Source organism: Malaclemys terrapin, chromosome 4 (assembly GCF_027887155.1).
Source record: "Malaclemys terrapin pileata isolate rMalTer1 chromosome 4, rMalTer1.hap1, whole genome shotgun sequence".
In the NCBI taxonomy this organism is placed as follows: domain Eukaryota; kingdom Metazoa; phylum Chordata; order Testudines; family Emydidae; genus Malaclemys; species Malaclemys terrapin.
Window position 1 is genome coordinate 5930816 of NC_071508.1, and position 13912 is coordinate 5944727.

At 50.5% G+C, this 13912-nt stretch overlaps 2 protein-coding genes across 4 annotated transcripts; both read left to right on the plus strand.

Annotated features, from left to right (window-relative positions):
* The first annotated feature begins 1227 nt into the window (after nucleotides 1–1227).
* Nucleotides 1228–7337, plus strand: LOC128835591 (uncharacterized). Its single transcript, XM_054025143.1, has 4 exons — nucleotides 1228–1754; nucleotides 3108–5191; nucleotides 6057–6135; nucleotides 7323–7337. The coding sequence occupies exons 2-4, from the start codon at nucleotides 3270–3272 to the stop codon at nucleotides 7335–7337; spliced, it is 2016 nt and encodes a 671-aa protein (XP_053881118.1). The 5' UTR covers nucleotides 1228–1754; nucleotides 3108–3269.
* Nucleotides 7338–7930: 593 nt separating this feature from the next.
* LOC128836919 (zinc finger protein 12-like) lies at nucleotides 7931–13528 on the plus strand. 3 transcript variants are annotated; one of them, XM_054027646.1, is made up of 4 exons: nucleotides 7931–8063; nucleotides 8876–9112; nucleotides 10013–10114; nucleotides 11256–13528. In XM_054027646.1, exons 1-4 carry the CDS (start codon nucleotides 7931–7933, stop codon nucleotides 11312–11314), a joined length of 531 nt encoding a protein of 176 aa, XP_053883621.1. In that variant the 3' UTR covers nucleotides 11315–13528. The 3 variants fall into 3 exon arrangements, with proteins under 3 accessions (XP_053883621.1, XP_053883622.1, XP_053883625.1); XM_054027647.1 differs by lacking the exon at nucleotides 11256–13528 and adding an exon at nucleotides 11132–11192; XM_054027650.1 differs by having other exon boundaries at nucleotides 7954–8037.
* The last annotated feature ends 384 nt before the right edge of the window (nucleotides 13529–13912 follow it).

Sequence of the window (13912 nt, forward strand, 5' to 3'; positions counted from 1 at the left end):
GGTGGGCGTTTGTCCCATTTGCTCTTGCCAACTTGATCATCAGGAGCAAATGGGAGAAATGCCCACTTTTGTCAAAAAAGTGGGCATGGGCGCTCGGTAGAGCCCCCTTGGGGGGAGGCTAGCCCCTGGCTCTGCCCCTTCCGCTCGCCCCTCCCCACTGCCCCGAGACCCCTTCTCCACCCCCGTGGCCAGGGCCATGAGTCCTCCCCGCCCAGAGGAATCCTGAGCGCCCCCCTCCCCCCCCAGTCAGAGGAGTCCCTAGCCAGCCGAAGGCCCGAGCCTCCCCTCCCCAGACCCCCAGCCGCTGTGGGGAAAAGAATCTTCATTATGCCCCATGCAGGTTCCGGGGCGGCTGAGGGGGCAGTATGTGCTACTCAGCTTCCTGGGTCCATCAGTAATCTCTCTGGACTCCAGATTACTGATGAACCCCAGAAACTGAATAGCACATACTGCCTCCTCAGCCGCCCCGGAACCTGCATGGGGCATAATAAATAAAAAACTTCCCCCCAAAACCCTGCAACCGGGATCCGGTGGAGTGTGGGTGCGGCCCAGGGCGGAAAAGGCCAGGGGACAGTGAGCTAGCCTCCCCCACCTTATAGTGTGTATGGTAACACTCATTGTTTCGTGATCTCTGTGTATATATATATCTTCCTACTGTATTTTCCACTACATGCATCCGATGAAGTGGGCTGTAGCCCACGAAAGCTTATGCTCTAATAAATTTGTTAGTCTCTAAGGTGCCACAAATACTCCTGTTCTTTTTCCCCAGAAGAAGCTGCACCTGCCACCCATACTAGTGGCCATGCCAGCCGCACGCAGGGGGGAGGCAGGGTTCGGGCAAGGGGCAGGCAGGGCTCAGGCCGGCCCTGTGCTGGGGGAGGGGGCGGACTAGCCCCACACGGTGTCCTGTTTTCCTTTTGGGAAACATGGTCACCTTATATTTGCAGGCAGCGGGGCTGAAATGTTCAAACTTTTACTCTGCAACCACCAGGGCTAGAAAACGCCCTTTCGCTTTGCTGGGGGTGGCAGGGGAGAGTCCCCCGCGATCCCGTGACTCCAGGAGCTGGGGATTCCAGCAAAACCCCCGCAATGGAGCGCACTTTCCGCAAATCGGGAAGCTGAAGGGTTAAAAAGCGTGGCGGAGACGCCTAAATCTTTCGGTGCCTGGGGAAAGCAGACAGTGTTGACAGAGGGACGGAAAATGGAGGGACCTTCCTGTGCCAGCCCCTTCCCGGCCCCCCCGGACACCTGGGTCCCTCCCGAGCGGGCTTGTGTGCACGGGGGCGAGTCCCCCTCTGCAACCCTCTGAGCGCAGGAGGAGAAACAACCGCAGAAGCAGGAAATCGGGGGCTGCCGGGGGTGGGGATCGGAGCCCCAAATCCCCCCCTCCCCAGCTGAGCCAGGTCCGGGGCCGCAGGAGAGCACCGGAGCGGTGTTTTCAGTCTGGGGGGGGGGGGGGAAGCAATGGCGCTGGCTGGAGATGGGAAAATTGTGACTGATGCTGGTGCAGCGAAGGCAGACGGGCCCAATGGGCATTTCTGCTCTGCCTGCGGAAAGACGCTCCATGGGGTATGGTATGTAGGGCTGCCAGGGGTCCCGCTTTGTCCAGTCGAAAAAGGGACCGGACCCTCAACGTCCGGTTATCGGTGTAACCGCAATCAGCCTCTCCGGGCAGAGAGGGCCAGAGCAGCAGCGGCTGCCCCCGGGAGGAGCTGCTAATGGAAAGAAGTGGTTCCAGCCTCCAGCAGAGTGAGGTAGGTTGGGTACTAAGGCTGCCCTGAAGGGGATCCTGTCTGCTCCTCTCCCTCCACCCTCCCTAAGCCATTGCCACTGCCTCAGCCCCTTGCTCTGGGGACCACCCCCCTCCCCAATTTCCCCAGCTCCTTGCTCTGGGGACCACTCCCCCTCCCCAATTTCCCCGGCTCCTTGCTCTGGGGACTGACTTGTCTGAGCCAGAGCCCGACCGCTGTGCCCTGATTGGGCAGCCAGGTTTCCTATCCACTCCTCCCTGCCTGGCTCTGCAGGTGGCAGGTGAGTGGGCGGGGGGAGGAGCTAGCAATGGAGAGAAAGGTGGGGGCTTGGGGAAGAAGCAGGGCCTTAGGGAAAAGGCAGAATGGGACCTGGGAAGGAGCGGGGCGGGGCTGTCCACTTTTCAGCAATTAGAAAGTTGCCAATCCTAGCCCCAGACCCTCACTCTGAGGACCGACCCCCCCCCGCACACCCCGCTGTGCCCTGATTGTCCCCACCCCAGTCCCTCGCTCTGGGGACTGACCCTGTCCTCCACCCCACTGTGCCACGGTTCTTCCACGGCCGGATTTCTCTGATACAACACTCAGCAAAGGTTTGAACAACAGATGCCGTGTGTTAAGCGTCAGGGTAGTCCAGAAAAATGAAGATGATACTGAGAATAAACCTCTATGACAGAACTGTGTACTTTAAGGAATGCCAGGTAACTGATATGTAAATATAAAAATTTTCTGTGATGGAGATGTGGTGTTGGATTATGAACTAAATTCTTTGCATTCTCTCTTCTGGGTGGGGTTTTTATTTTAAAGGTTAAAACACCGTTCAGAATATATTATCTTAATACAGTCGACTTAATATATCGACATGTTAGTGCCTTGTTTTGTTAATCTTGAGAGCAGCTGTTATCAAATGTAAATTATATTGTTTTCTTATAGTGTTCACATCATTTTGTCATGGCTTAATAATATTTTCCCAGACATGAAAAATGGTGACGCTGTAAGCATGCAGTCTTAGGTTTGATGTGCTAGTTGCAGCCGTTAGTGCTGTTCTCAGAGTGGTGCTAATGGAATTGATGCAAATATACAGAGATGGCCTTGCAGAAGCTGGTCAAAACACCTCTGTTAACTTTAGCTTCACTGAAAAATAGCTTATGGCAAAATATAGAGGATAATATAATATAATAGTCTGGTATTAAGGGGACCTAAGCAGTCTCTGGTCAGAAGTATTGACCAGACACCAAAAGTCCAGTTACTGCAATTTTCTATCTCCTTCTAGTGTCCTGTAACAAATAATACTTGAAATTAGAATATATATCTGTCATGACAACATATTTGATTGACTCTTTGAATTAACTTTTTTAGTGCGCAACCACAAGCAGTGGGGAGCAACTGGCCTTTAAAGAGCTAAGTGCCTAGCCAGCAGGCATCAGCGGTCAGCTACGTAGTTAGCGTCACAGCATCCACAGTCGATGCTCTTTTATCTGGCGTCTAAACTGTGCTGCAGTCAGACTAGTGCGAGGCGAAATGGCAACACCTGAAAAGAGAAAGATTCAAAGGTTGTGCTCTTTTAAAGACAAGTGGTTGCAACTCCCAGCGTATCGGAATTGGCTTATGAAGGCAAGTGAAGACTCGGGATATTGTTCTATTTGTCGTGTTCAATTCACGGTTAAGTTTGATTCTGTAAAAGCTATCAAGCATCATGCGGAGACACCGGGTCACAAAATCAAAGTACGAGCACAGGTACGGTCTAGTACTATTGATCAATTCTTCGTAAAGGCTGATACCTCTGAAGAACAACACATGTGCACAGCTGAATTGCTTTTAACATATCATGGAGTTAAACACCAGCACAGCTACCGTTCTCAAGATTGTGGAAGTACGTTGTACCGCTCCATTTTCACTGATTCCAAGATAGCTTCCAAAATTCACTGCGGAAGGACAAAAGTGGAGGCTTTGATTGAGAATGTGTTAGCCCCCCATTCATTGAAAATGGTCGTGCAAGACATTGGATCAACACCGTTCTCAATAGCAATGGATGCTTCTAATAAAGGGAACCCAAAATTATTCCCAGTTGCCGTCCGCTACTTTAATAAAGATAAGGGAAGCTGCATGTGTATCATAGACTTTTTCGAGGATGCCGACGAAACATCAGAGGCAATTGCAAACAACTTAAAAAGTTGTCTTCAAAATGCTGGTCTGATACATAATAAAATCGTGGCGTATGGAGCAGACCATGCATCTGTTAATTTTGGAAAACACAAGTCTGTTTTTGTGCACCTAAAACAGATGTTGGATTTACCAAACCTTGTGCCGGGCCATTGCAGCGCTCACATAGTACACAATACAGCGAAACATGGCTTGAAAATGCTTTCTTATGATGTAGAGCACTTGGTCATCAACGTTTTCAGTGAATTCTCGTCTAGTGAAAAGAATATTAGTGAACTTAAAGAGTTCTTTGACTTCATGGAGACAGAATATTCAGACATCTTACCCCACATATCCACACGTTTTCTGACCCTTTTCACGGCTGTAGACAGGTTACTGAAGAGTTGGCCAGCACTCAAATCTTACTTTGTGAGCAAAGGAGAGGAAAATGTGTGCTGTGCAATATGGGCCTTCCTTTCTGAGCGAGAGCATGCAGTGTCCGACGATGAAACTCTTACGCTTCCTGAGCTGTACATCTATTTTGTGCACAACATTATGAGCCAACTTAACAACACCATGAAGGTTCTTGAGAGTGATTACGTTCAGGCAAGTGAACTGTATACTACATTCAAGGAGCTGAGGAGAGAGATTCAGAATCGACAAGAGAAAGGATTCTATGGGTACAGGGTGACACAGTTCTTGAAGAAACTACCGCCTAACCAGCAGAATACGTTTGTTGGAGATGCCCAACGGGCTTACACACGCATGGTACAGTACCTGGAAAAGTGGTTTGATTTCAGTGAAAACTCATTCTATAAGTTGTGTGCACCACTCAGTCTGGAGAGACCTCTTGACCTAGACGAACTGTGTGCTTTGACTACAAACTTCGACATTCAAGTGGACGGAGATGAACTATTTACAGAAATGTGTACGCTGAATGATGTGCTACCGACCCTAAAGAGTTCGACAAATGATGCTGAATCGACACTGCGTCGGCAGCAACAAGAGCACCACAATGTCTCTGAGGTGTGGGTAGAATTCTTTAAGCGCTACGAGGCCCCGAACTTACTTAAAATTGTGCAGCATGTGCTTGCTATACCACCCAGCAATACATTTGTGGAACGCATTTTCAGTGTTATGAAGAACTTGCGGACTGATGAAAGGAATCGGCTCCAAGTGGACATGGCAAAAGCTGAGCTGTTCGTGCACTTCAACTATCAAATGACATGTGCCGAGTTTGCTGGATTTTTGAAGACGGGGGCGGCTAAGGCGCTTGTGGCAGCAGCAAGAACATATCAGAAGTATAAATTTAAGTCGTTTTTCAATTGCTATTCTCATGAAAGTTCTTTGTGGCTGTACTGGGGAGTTGCTTGCACTGTTTTGGTTTTTTAACTTCTCATGAAGGATAAAGATATAAAGTTTGTATGAAATGATTATACAGCATCTGGTGACGTCCAAACATTTACAACTTGGCACCTAACTGTATATTAAAGCACACACAGAAAAGCAACCTGGTTTTGTGGGTTCTCAGCACCACTGAAAACCTACTTAGCTTTATGAAAGTGTCCAATTGAGGTGCCTAATTTTAGGCAGTGAGGTTTGAAAGGTTTTGCGTAGGTCCTTTAGACTTGATTAGTGATTAGGTTTCAATAGAACAGAATTGATAACGGTATAATGTTTTTTGTTATGCCTGGAAACATTTAAATGAAACATCTACCTTGGGTTTATGCAAATACTATTGCACAGATCAGATCAAAGAATAAAATCTCACCATCATTTTCCTGTGTACTATGTTACCAAACTCTAATTTAATTATAAGTCAATGGGTAGATTAAGGCCACGTCTCCATTAGAGGCATTACAGTGGCACAGCTGTACCGATGTAAGAACTCTCGTGTAGCCGCTCTATGCTGAGGGGAGAGAGCTCTCCCGCCAACGTAGAGCACTCTACCACTTATGCCAGCGAAACGTATGTCACTCGGGGGTGTGTATTTTTTTTCACACTCTTGAGCAACGTAAGTTTTGCTGACATACGTGGTAGTGTGGAGGTGGCTTTACTGAAATCAGGAAAAGCTCAGTACAGTTGTACACTGAAAGAGAGAGAATGGGAAAGGGGAGTGTTAAAAGGCTCTGAGCGTGCTAACTATGATGTTTTTTCCCGAGCCAGATCCCAACCGCTGTCCCCTGATTGGGCAGACAGGCAGGATTCATGTGAGCTGCTCCCAGCCCAGCTCTGCGGGTGGCAGGTGAGTCCCGGGGAACGGGGGCGGGGGAAGCGAGTGATGGGGGGTGGAGTGGCAGAGTGAGTGATGGAGGGTGGGAGGGGGTAAAGGAGCAAGGGGGAAGAGGCAGGATAGAGGCGGAGCCTCATGGAAGAGGCGGAGCATCGGGTGGGGCAGGGGTGTCCAGTTTTTAGCCATTGGAAAGTTGGCAACCCTGATTGTATGAGAATGATGAAATTCTTTCTAGACTTTGTAACCAAGGAGGACGTTTAAAAAAAAAATACTAAGAATAAACTTTTAAAAATCAGCAGGCCCAGATAAATTGTACTCAAAAGTCCTGAAACAGGTGGTGAGGAGATCTGTGGCCTGCTGTTGTTCATTTTTAATAAATCTTGGAATACTGGGGAAAATCCAGAAGACCGGAAGAGAGCTAATGTTGTGCCAATATTTAAAAAGGGCAAATTGGACAACCTGGGTTACCCTGACATCAATCCTAGGCAGAATAATGGAATGGAAAATAATGTCCGATAAAGAATTAAAGGATGGGATTATAGCTAAGGCCAGTCATCATGGTTTTTGGTGGAAAATGGGTCTTGTCAAACAAATCTGATTTCATTCTTTGATGAGATTACAAGTTTGGTCGAAAAAGGTAACTGTGTAGATGTAAAAAGAACAGGAGTACTTGTGTGTAGATGTAATAGATGTAGATGTCGGTAAGGTATTTGATTTCGTAATGTCCAACATTCTGATTTACAATTCAGCCTATACCATATCCGTAAATTACCCACTAAGTGGATTAAAAACTGGCATACTGATAGATCTCAGTCGTTAATGGCGAATCCTCATTGAATGACAGTGTTCCGTGTGGGGTTCTGCAGGGATTGGTCCAGTGCTTTTATTTCATTAATAATCCGGAAGTAAATACAGAATCACTGCTGATAAAATGTGCTGGCGACTCAAAGACAGGCGAGTGATAAATAATGAGGAGGACAGAACAGTTCTACAGAGCGATCTGGATTTCAATAGAGCCAAATACAAAGTTATACATCTAGGAACAAGGAAGGCAGGCCTTGCCCAGAATGAAGAGCTGTCTCCTGGAAAACAGTGACTTTGAAAAGGATTTATGGGTCAGTGGACGAGCAACTCAACGTGAGCTCCCAGTGTGATGCTGTGGCTAAAAGGGCTAATGCGACCCGTGGATGTATAAACAGGAGAGGAGCAAGTAGGAGCAGGGAAGTGGTTTCACCTGTGTATATGGCATTGGTGAGACTGACACTGGGATGTTGCAGCCAGTTCTGGTGTCAGCGTTTTAAAAAGCGTGTTGAAAAAATTGGAGAGGGTGCAGAGAAGGCCACAAAAATGATTTACTGCAAAAAATGCCATTGAGTGAGAGCTTAGGGTTTACCTAGACATGTAAGTAATCCAGAATAAGGTGGTGTATGTGGGGGGCGGGTGGAGGAGGGGGTGAACATAAAATAGATTAACTATTGATTAAGTCTACATGTGGACACGCTTATTCCGGAGTTAGCTCAATCCACTTGTGTCCAGGGCTGGGATGGCAGGGCAGCTGCAGATCGGGAATGAGAGGCATTGGCAGAGCTGTGTCTGGGGGAAGCTTTGACAGACGCAGACTGGCTCAAGCCAGGACTATTGGCCTCTCTCCCATGAGCCCCTGCAGTGCCCCCTGCTGGCTCTGGGGTCTGTGTCTCCTCCATATCTCGGTGGGGCATTCCCTGCCATCTCCCCTCTCAGACCCGATTCTTCCTAGAGGGTCCCAAGCCCCGGCTCCATATTGACGTGTTTGGTTCTTTCCCAGGTCATGGTGGGTGTGAACGTCAAGGAAGAGAACTCTGAGAAGATGGCATCCCCTGGGGCATTATGGGAATATCCTGGCTTCCAGCAGAAGTGGCTGCAGCCCCATCCTGAGTGTGTATCCCAGGAGGCGGGAGAGGGTGAATCTCCAGGACCCCAGAACAATGCACCACATGTCCCCAGAGAGGTGCCTCAGCTGGGTATGGGGCAGAATGGGGGCGCTGACAAGGGACGGGGAGGAGAGTGACCAGAGCTGGGCATATGGAGGCCACAGGCTGGTTCGGGCAGGCCACAATGCTGTGGCCACATTGTGGACGATTCACTGGTCTGCTGGTGTCAGTGCAGGGAGGGGATGTGACTGACCAGCCCCATGCCCCACCCCGAGCAGGGAGTCGCCCCCTTGTCTGAGTTACAGCAGCACCCCCAACAGGATTGGGGCCTTGTCGTGCTGGGCATGGCACAGACACACAGTGACCGAGATTGGGACCTTGTCATGCTGGGCATTGCACGGACACATAGCAACCAGGCCCAGGGCCCTGTCGTGCTGGGCACAGACAGAGCGACTGAGATCGGGGCCCCGTCATGCCAGGCACTGCACAGACACAGTCCCTGCCCTGAAAGTCTCATGTCTAAACAGACAAAAGTTGGGAGGGGAAACAGAGGCACAGTGACGTACCCAGGGTCACACAGCAGCTCAGTGGTGGTGGAGCCAGGAATTGAACCCAGGCGTCCTGAGTCCCATCCCAGTACCTGCCCCGTTAGCCCAGGCTGCATCTCTCCTGCCTTCCCTCCCAACTACCCCTATGTGGCCCCATCCTCTCACAGCCCCTCGTTGTCCCCAACCACCCCGAATTCTGCCCTCGCCGCACAGTGGAGTTCTGGGTGTCGGGGCCGTCGCTCGCCCTCGTCAGCCTCCAGCTGAGCTGTACCCACCTTTGTTCCCTTCCATCAGCATTTCCAGCGCTGCAACCTGAGCTCAACTCCCCTCCCCTGCCCGTGATGAAGATGGAGCGAGGGTCCCTGGAGCAGCCAGCACTGAGAGGGGAGTCCCGGGGGCTGCAGGGGCCGGTGCGGTTTGAGGACGTGGCGGTGACCTTCACGGAGGCGGAGTGGGAGCTGCTGGACGAGGAGCAGAGGGAGCTGTACAGGGACGTCATGCTGGAGAACTATTGGAGCCTCCAGTCGCTGGGTAAGGAGCTGTGCGTCTCAGGGGAAGGTCTGGGCCAGCTCCTGGTGCCTGGGATTCGGCCCTGGGAAGCCAGCAGCCCAGGGAGAATCTGAAGGAGCTCTGGATGTTTTAGTTTGTCCCAGAGGAGATAAGTGGTGATGTGATCCCGGCCTGTAAGCACCAACACGGGGAGGGGACTGCTGGGAGGAGAGGGCTCTTTAACATCCAGACAAAGGCAGGGTCTGAAAGAGAGCAGAAGGGAGATGAATTCTGGCTGGGAATTGGGGGCCAGTGTTTATCTGGTTGTGGAATGAACCACTGGGGAGCTCCCCTAAGGACAGGGTGGATTCTCCCTCACTGGGAATCTGTCAGTGGAGATGGGGCGTTTCTGTCTCAAAGCTCGGCTCCAGCTCAGTGAGGAGTTACTAGGCCGGAGGCAGGAATCGCTGGGGGAGAGTCTCTGGCTGGGATAGGCAGGAGGCCGGGCTGAATGGGCACATTCTTCGATTCCCTGGTGCCCAGTGCGCAGTGCCCGCCACAGAGAGGCTGTCATTTCCCATCTAAAAGGAGATCCAGGAATGGACCTGCCTGGTACAGATCCCCCTTCCTGGGGCCTCCCTGGGTATTGCCATGTCTGCCTGTCCTTGTTCTTGGGGAGGGGCTCTGGTACCAGCCCGTGGCCAGGCTGCCGTCGGGGTAGGGGAGAAAGGATGCACTCCCCTGCCCACTGCACACCCACAGCCTCCCTGGGAACGTGGCTTCCCTGTGCACACCCTGATCTCAGGCTCTCCAGCAGGGGTCACCCTTCCCATCGTTCCCAGCGGGTCCCAAACGCCACTTCCCTCCCATAGGGATCGCACCTCCCCCTGTGCCGAGAACCCCACCCATGTCACCTCTGTCCTTTCTCTCCCTCACGCACAGGGTTCCACATTCCCAAGCCAGATGTAATCTCCCGCCTGGAGCAAGGGCAGGCGCCGTGGGTCCTGAATCCCCTGCCCACCCCTAAAAGGTGCCACACTACAGGTAAGAAACATTGGATCAACTTGGACCCGCCATAATCCCGAACACAGAGCTGGGATGCAGCTCTCCCACTCGTATTCCATCCCCAGCTGGTCCCTCCGGAGAGACCGTCATGTCCCCAGCCGCCTCTCCGTAGCTAGCAGCGCCAGCCCCACTGCCAGGGGGTGTTGTAACTAGATCAGGGTGACATTTTTTTGGGCAAATACAATTTTCACAAAAAAAAAAAAGCATTTTTTGTGGCTCTGAAACTATTCCTGAATTTGGGTTGAATTCAATTAGTAATTTCAGCTGGAAAAAAAACATGGAAAACGCTTAAAAAAAAAAAAAAAGTCTCAAGGTTTTGAGGTGACCATTTTGAAATGTTTCGTTTCTACTTTTCTGAAGTTTGTCCAATTAACAAATAATAATAAAAGGGTGAAAAACACCCCGAAACAACTGAATTGAAACAAAACCATTTTGAAAAAAATCAATTTTAAGCCAACCAAAAGGTTTCAAGTTCTCCGGTTTGACCAACAAATTTGAAAAAAAAAAACCCCAAACAGTTTTGGTTCAAAACTAAACACATTTTTTTGGGGGGGGGGGGATTTTTTGGTTGAGCCTGTGAACTACAAAATCAGTTATTCACTCAGCTCTAATTATAATCTAACAACTTTGGCTCCACGGTTGGGAGCGCCTCAACATTTGCAGGCAAATTTTTCTACGCAGTTTGGAGAGCGTCGGGGACTGTCTGAGCACAAAGCCAGGAAACAGCTACGCGATGGAGATTCCTGAGCTGGGTCTAATAACAGCTCATTCTCTATCCACCATGAAAATGGCATGCCCCGTCCCCTTCCAATTATTAGAGGATGGTTAACTGAGATCAGGGCCCCTTTGTGCCCGGGTGGTGCACAGACATACAGTGCCTGAGATCAGGGCCCCAGTGCACTGCCCAGACACAAAGTGAGAGACGGTCCCTGCCACAGAGAGTTTACTCTCTAAATAGACAATACAAAAGGAAGGATTATTGTTGTTGTTTTCTAGGTGGGGAACTGAGCCTCAGAGAGAGAGTCGCTGCCCTGACTCACTAGGTGCATTAAAAGAAAGTAACTTGTGCTGGAGCTAATTTGCTTATTATTGTTCTATATTGCATGCGGTGTCATTGCAGGGGCCTGTCACTCCAGACATTGCACAGATCCTGGACCAGAAGGCAAAGCGCTGCCCTAAGAACCACAGTCTACAAATACCACCACAGGAATGGGAGCGGGGGAGGGGTTGGAATGGCATCAACTATATTGGGCTAGCAGCTGTAATTCCCGAATGCCCCTTTTTGTGTTTTTTTTCCATTGGTTTAGGGCAATCCAGGCTGTTTGGCTGAGTCCAGAGAGCTCAGGGGTTTATATGTGATTGACCCAAGTAGAATGGAAGGTCAAATAAGGGACAGGAGTGGGTTTCTCTGGCCCACTGAGAAAGTCCCAGTTGTGCTTCCCTTGCCTGTGGAGTCCTGCCCCTGCTCCGACAGCTGGGTGTAAAATGGCTGGATTTCACTCCAAAACTATGACTTCCACCCTGGGCACTTCAGTTCAGTCGTCTTCTTAGGCAGCCGAAAGGGGATTGCTTTTCATACTATATTCCCCCAGCCCTCTCTCCCAGCATGCTTTGTCACAGACAAGGCTGTTTAGATGGCCGTCATGGTGGATGAAGCTTCCCAGAATGCCTTGCCCCGGGAAAGACTACAAAGATGGCCAATATAATGGTGGAAGGTTCCCAGGACGGGGCCGAGTTAGACAACCCCTCACGCCTGGCTTTCCTGTGTTCCAGCCAACGTCAGGGCCACGAGAGGTGGCAAGGAGCTGAGGTGGTGGCAGTAGGAAGCTCCCGAGAGGGTGGCGCTGCCCCATGTCCCCTCCCCACAGCTGGTGAGCACGTGGGACCAGTGCCATCCCTGCCCCAAATGCCGTAAAAGCTTCCTCACCACCTCGGCCCTGCAGATGCGTCGGAGGAACCGTTCTGGGGAGAAGCCATTCCAATGCAGGGCCTGCGGGCTGCAGTTCAGCCGGGGTTACAGTCTGATCAAGCACCAGGCCCTGCACGTGCGGAGCGGCCCTACCGGTGCCCTGACTGTATCCAGCCCTTATCCTGTGGGTGAGCTAGTGCAGAGCTGTTAGATTTCTTTTGTACTCGCTTTCTGAGTTTTGAGATGTTAGGAGCCACAGATTCCAACCCTTCTTTCCAAGCGTGAGAGCTAGAAAACTCCCTTTTTTTAAATAAATACATTGAAATTTGCTTGTAATCATAGGACTCTGGCAGCTGAGGATTAAAGTAAACCTCCACATATCAGGACTGGTGATAAGATTGCAACTACTGAAATGTCCACTGACTTCCAGGACCATTGGGTTGCCGTCAGTAAGGGCTGTGGGTGAAAATGATGTGTATACAGAGGGTTTGTCTGCACTACCCTTTAAGTCAATGTAACTTACGTTGCTCAGGGGTTTGAAAAAGCCACCCCCCGAGCGACGTAAGTTAGATCAACTTAAAGCAGTGTCTACATCATGCTATGTTGCGTGAGACGCTCTCCCTCTGCCATAGCCTCCGCCTCTCGTTAAGGTGGAGTAATTAAGCTGGTGGGAGAGCGCTCTTCCAGCGGCATAGTGCGTCTTCACCAGACGCATTACAGTGGCACAGTGAGGGTGATTAACAACTGGAACAAATTCCCAAGGGAAGTGGTGGATTCTCCAGCTCCTCATGTCTTCCAAGCCTGGCTGGAGGATACTTTAGCCACACACAAGTCATTGGGTTCAATACAAGGGTAAGTGGGTTGAATTTTCTGGCTTGTGTTACACAGGAGGTCAGACTGGATGGGCTAATGGCCTTAAAAAATATGAAGTGGTCCAGCCTGAGTCATCCCCCTGGCACCAGCCTGTCTCAGAGGAAAGCAGCCACGTCACAAAACAACAGCGGGGGCAAGGGCGTACTGTAATGTCCAGCATGCACGCAGTCAGATACTGTACCGGGGGAGCGGTAGAAGCGCTTATGATCACCTGCCAACGAGAGCAACTTTGTTATGTTCTGGACAGGGGGAAAGCTGTGCCCGGAGAGGATCTCTTATTAGCCATCCACTGAGGAGAGAGAGCAAGAGATGCCTGACTGGGTGTGTTCCCTGCCACACATTAGGATTTGTTGTTCATACCACAGTAACCCCTGAGTGCTCTAGTTATGGGTCAGGACCCCTTTGGGCCAAGCGCTGTACAAACACAGAATCCTAGAGGTTACAGCCTAAGTGATAGTGATTAAACTAGTAACCTAGGGGCAGCACCAAGGGAAGCCAGTAATGAGAGCTGGCCAAGAGCCCCGTGTAGAGCTAAGGGGAGACATGTTTGTATTGGTGCTTGGGTCTCTGATTTACACAGGCTATGAATTAAACTTCTTGTTTTAATTCTTTTTTTTCTTGTTCCAACTGTTGTGATGCACTGTGGTTGGGAGCTGGGAGCTGTAACCTAATATAGGTCGGCTTAAGTTTTTAGCATAGACCTGGATGTAGGGTAAGTCTGGACCACTGATTCCCCGCTCCACGTCTGCAGAGACCTGTGGGCTCCTTCCCTTCCCAGGCTGCGATACCCCCACCACGTGGTGCTTTCCTGCAGGAACTAGGGGCTGGGTTTCCCCATTACAAGAACACCTGCAATTCCCACGCACTCCCCAAGTCCCTGCGGGAAAGCAGTACATGGGTGAGGACATCGGGCGAGAAGAAACCACACCGGAGTGAATCCAAATTGGCTGTGCTCTTTGTGCGCAAGGAGGACACCCCCTCCCCAGGGGCAGCAT

Bases quoted from the DNA above. Each gene is read 5' to 3' on its own strand.
- LOC128835591 (XM_054025143.1), top strand. From the start codon at position 3,270: ATGGCAACACCTGAAAAGAGAAAGATTCAAAGGTTGTGCTCTTTTAAA. The intron at 5,192-6,056 runs GTATAAATTTAA...TTCCCGAGCCAG, and splicing joins GCAGCAAGAACATATCAGAA to ATCCCAACCGCTGTCCCCTG.
- LOC128836919 (XM_054027646.1), top strand. From the start codon at position 7,931: ATGGTGGGTGTGAACGTCAAGGAAGAGAACTCTGAGAAGATGGCATCC. The intron at 8,064-8,875 runs GTGAATCTCCAG...CCCTTCCATCAG, and splicing joins ATCCCAGGAGGCGGGAGAGG to CATTTCCAGCGCTGCAACCT. The intron at 10,115-11,255 runs GTAAGAAACATT...GTGTCATTGCAG, and splicing joins TAAAAGGTGCCACACTACAG to GGGCCTGTCACTCCAGACAT.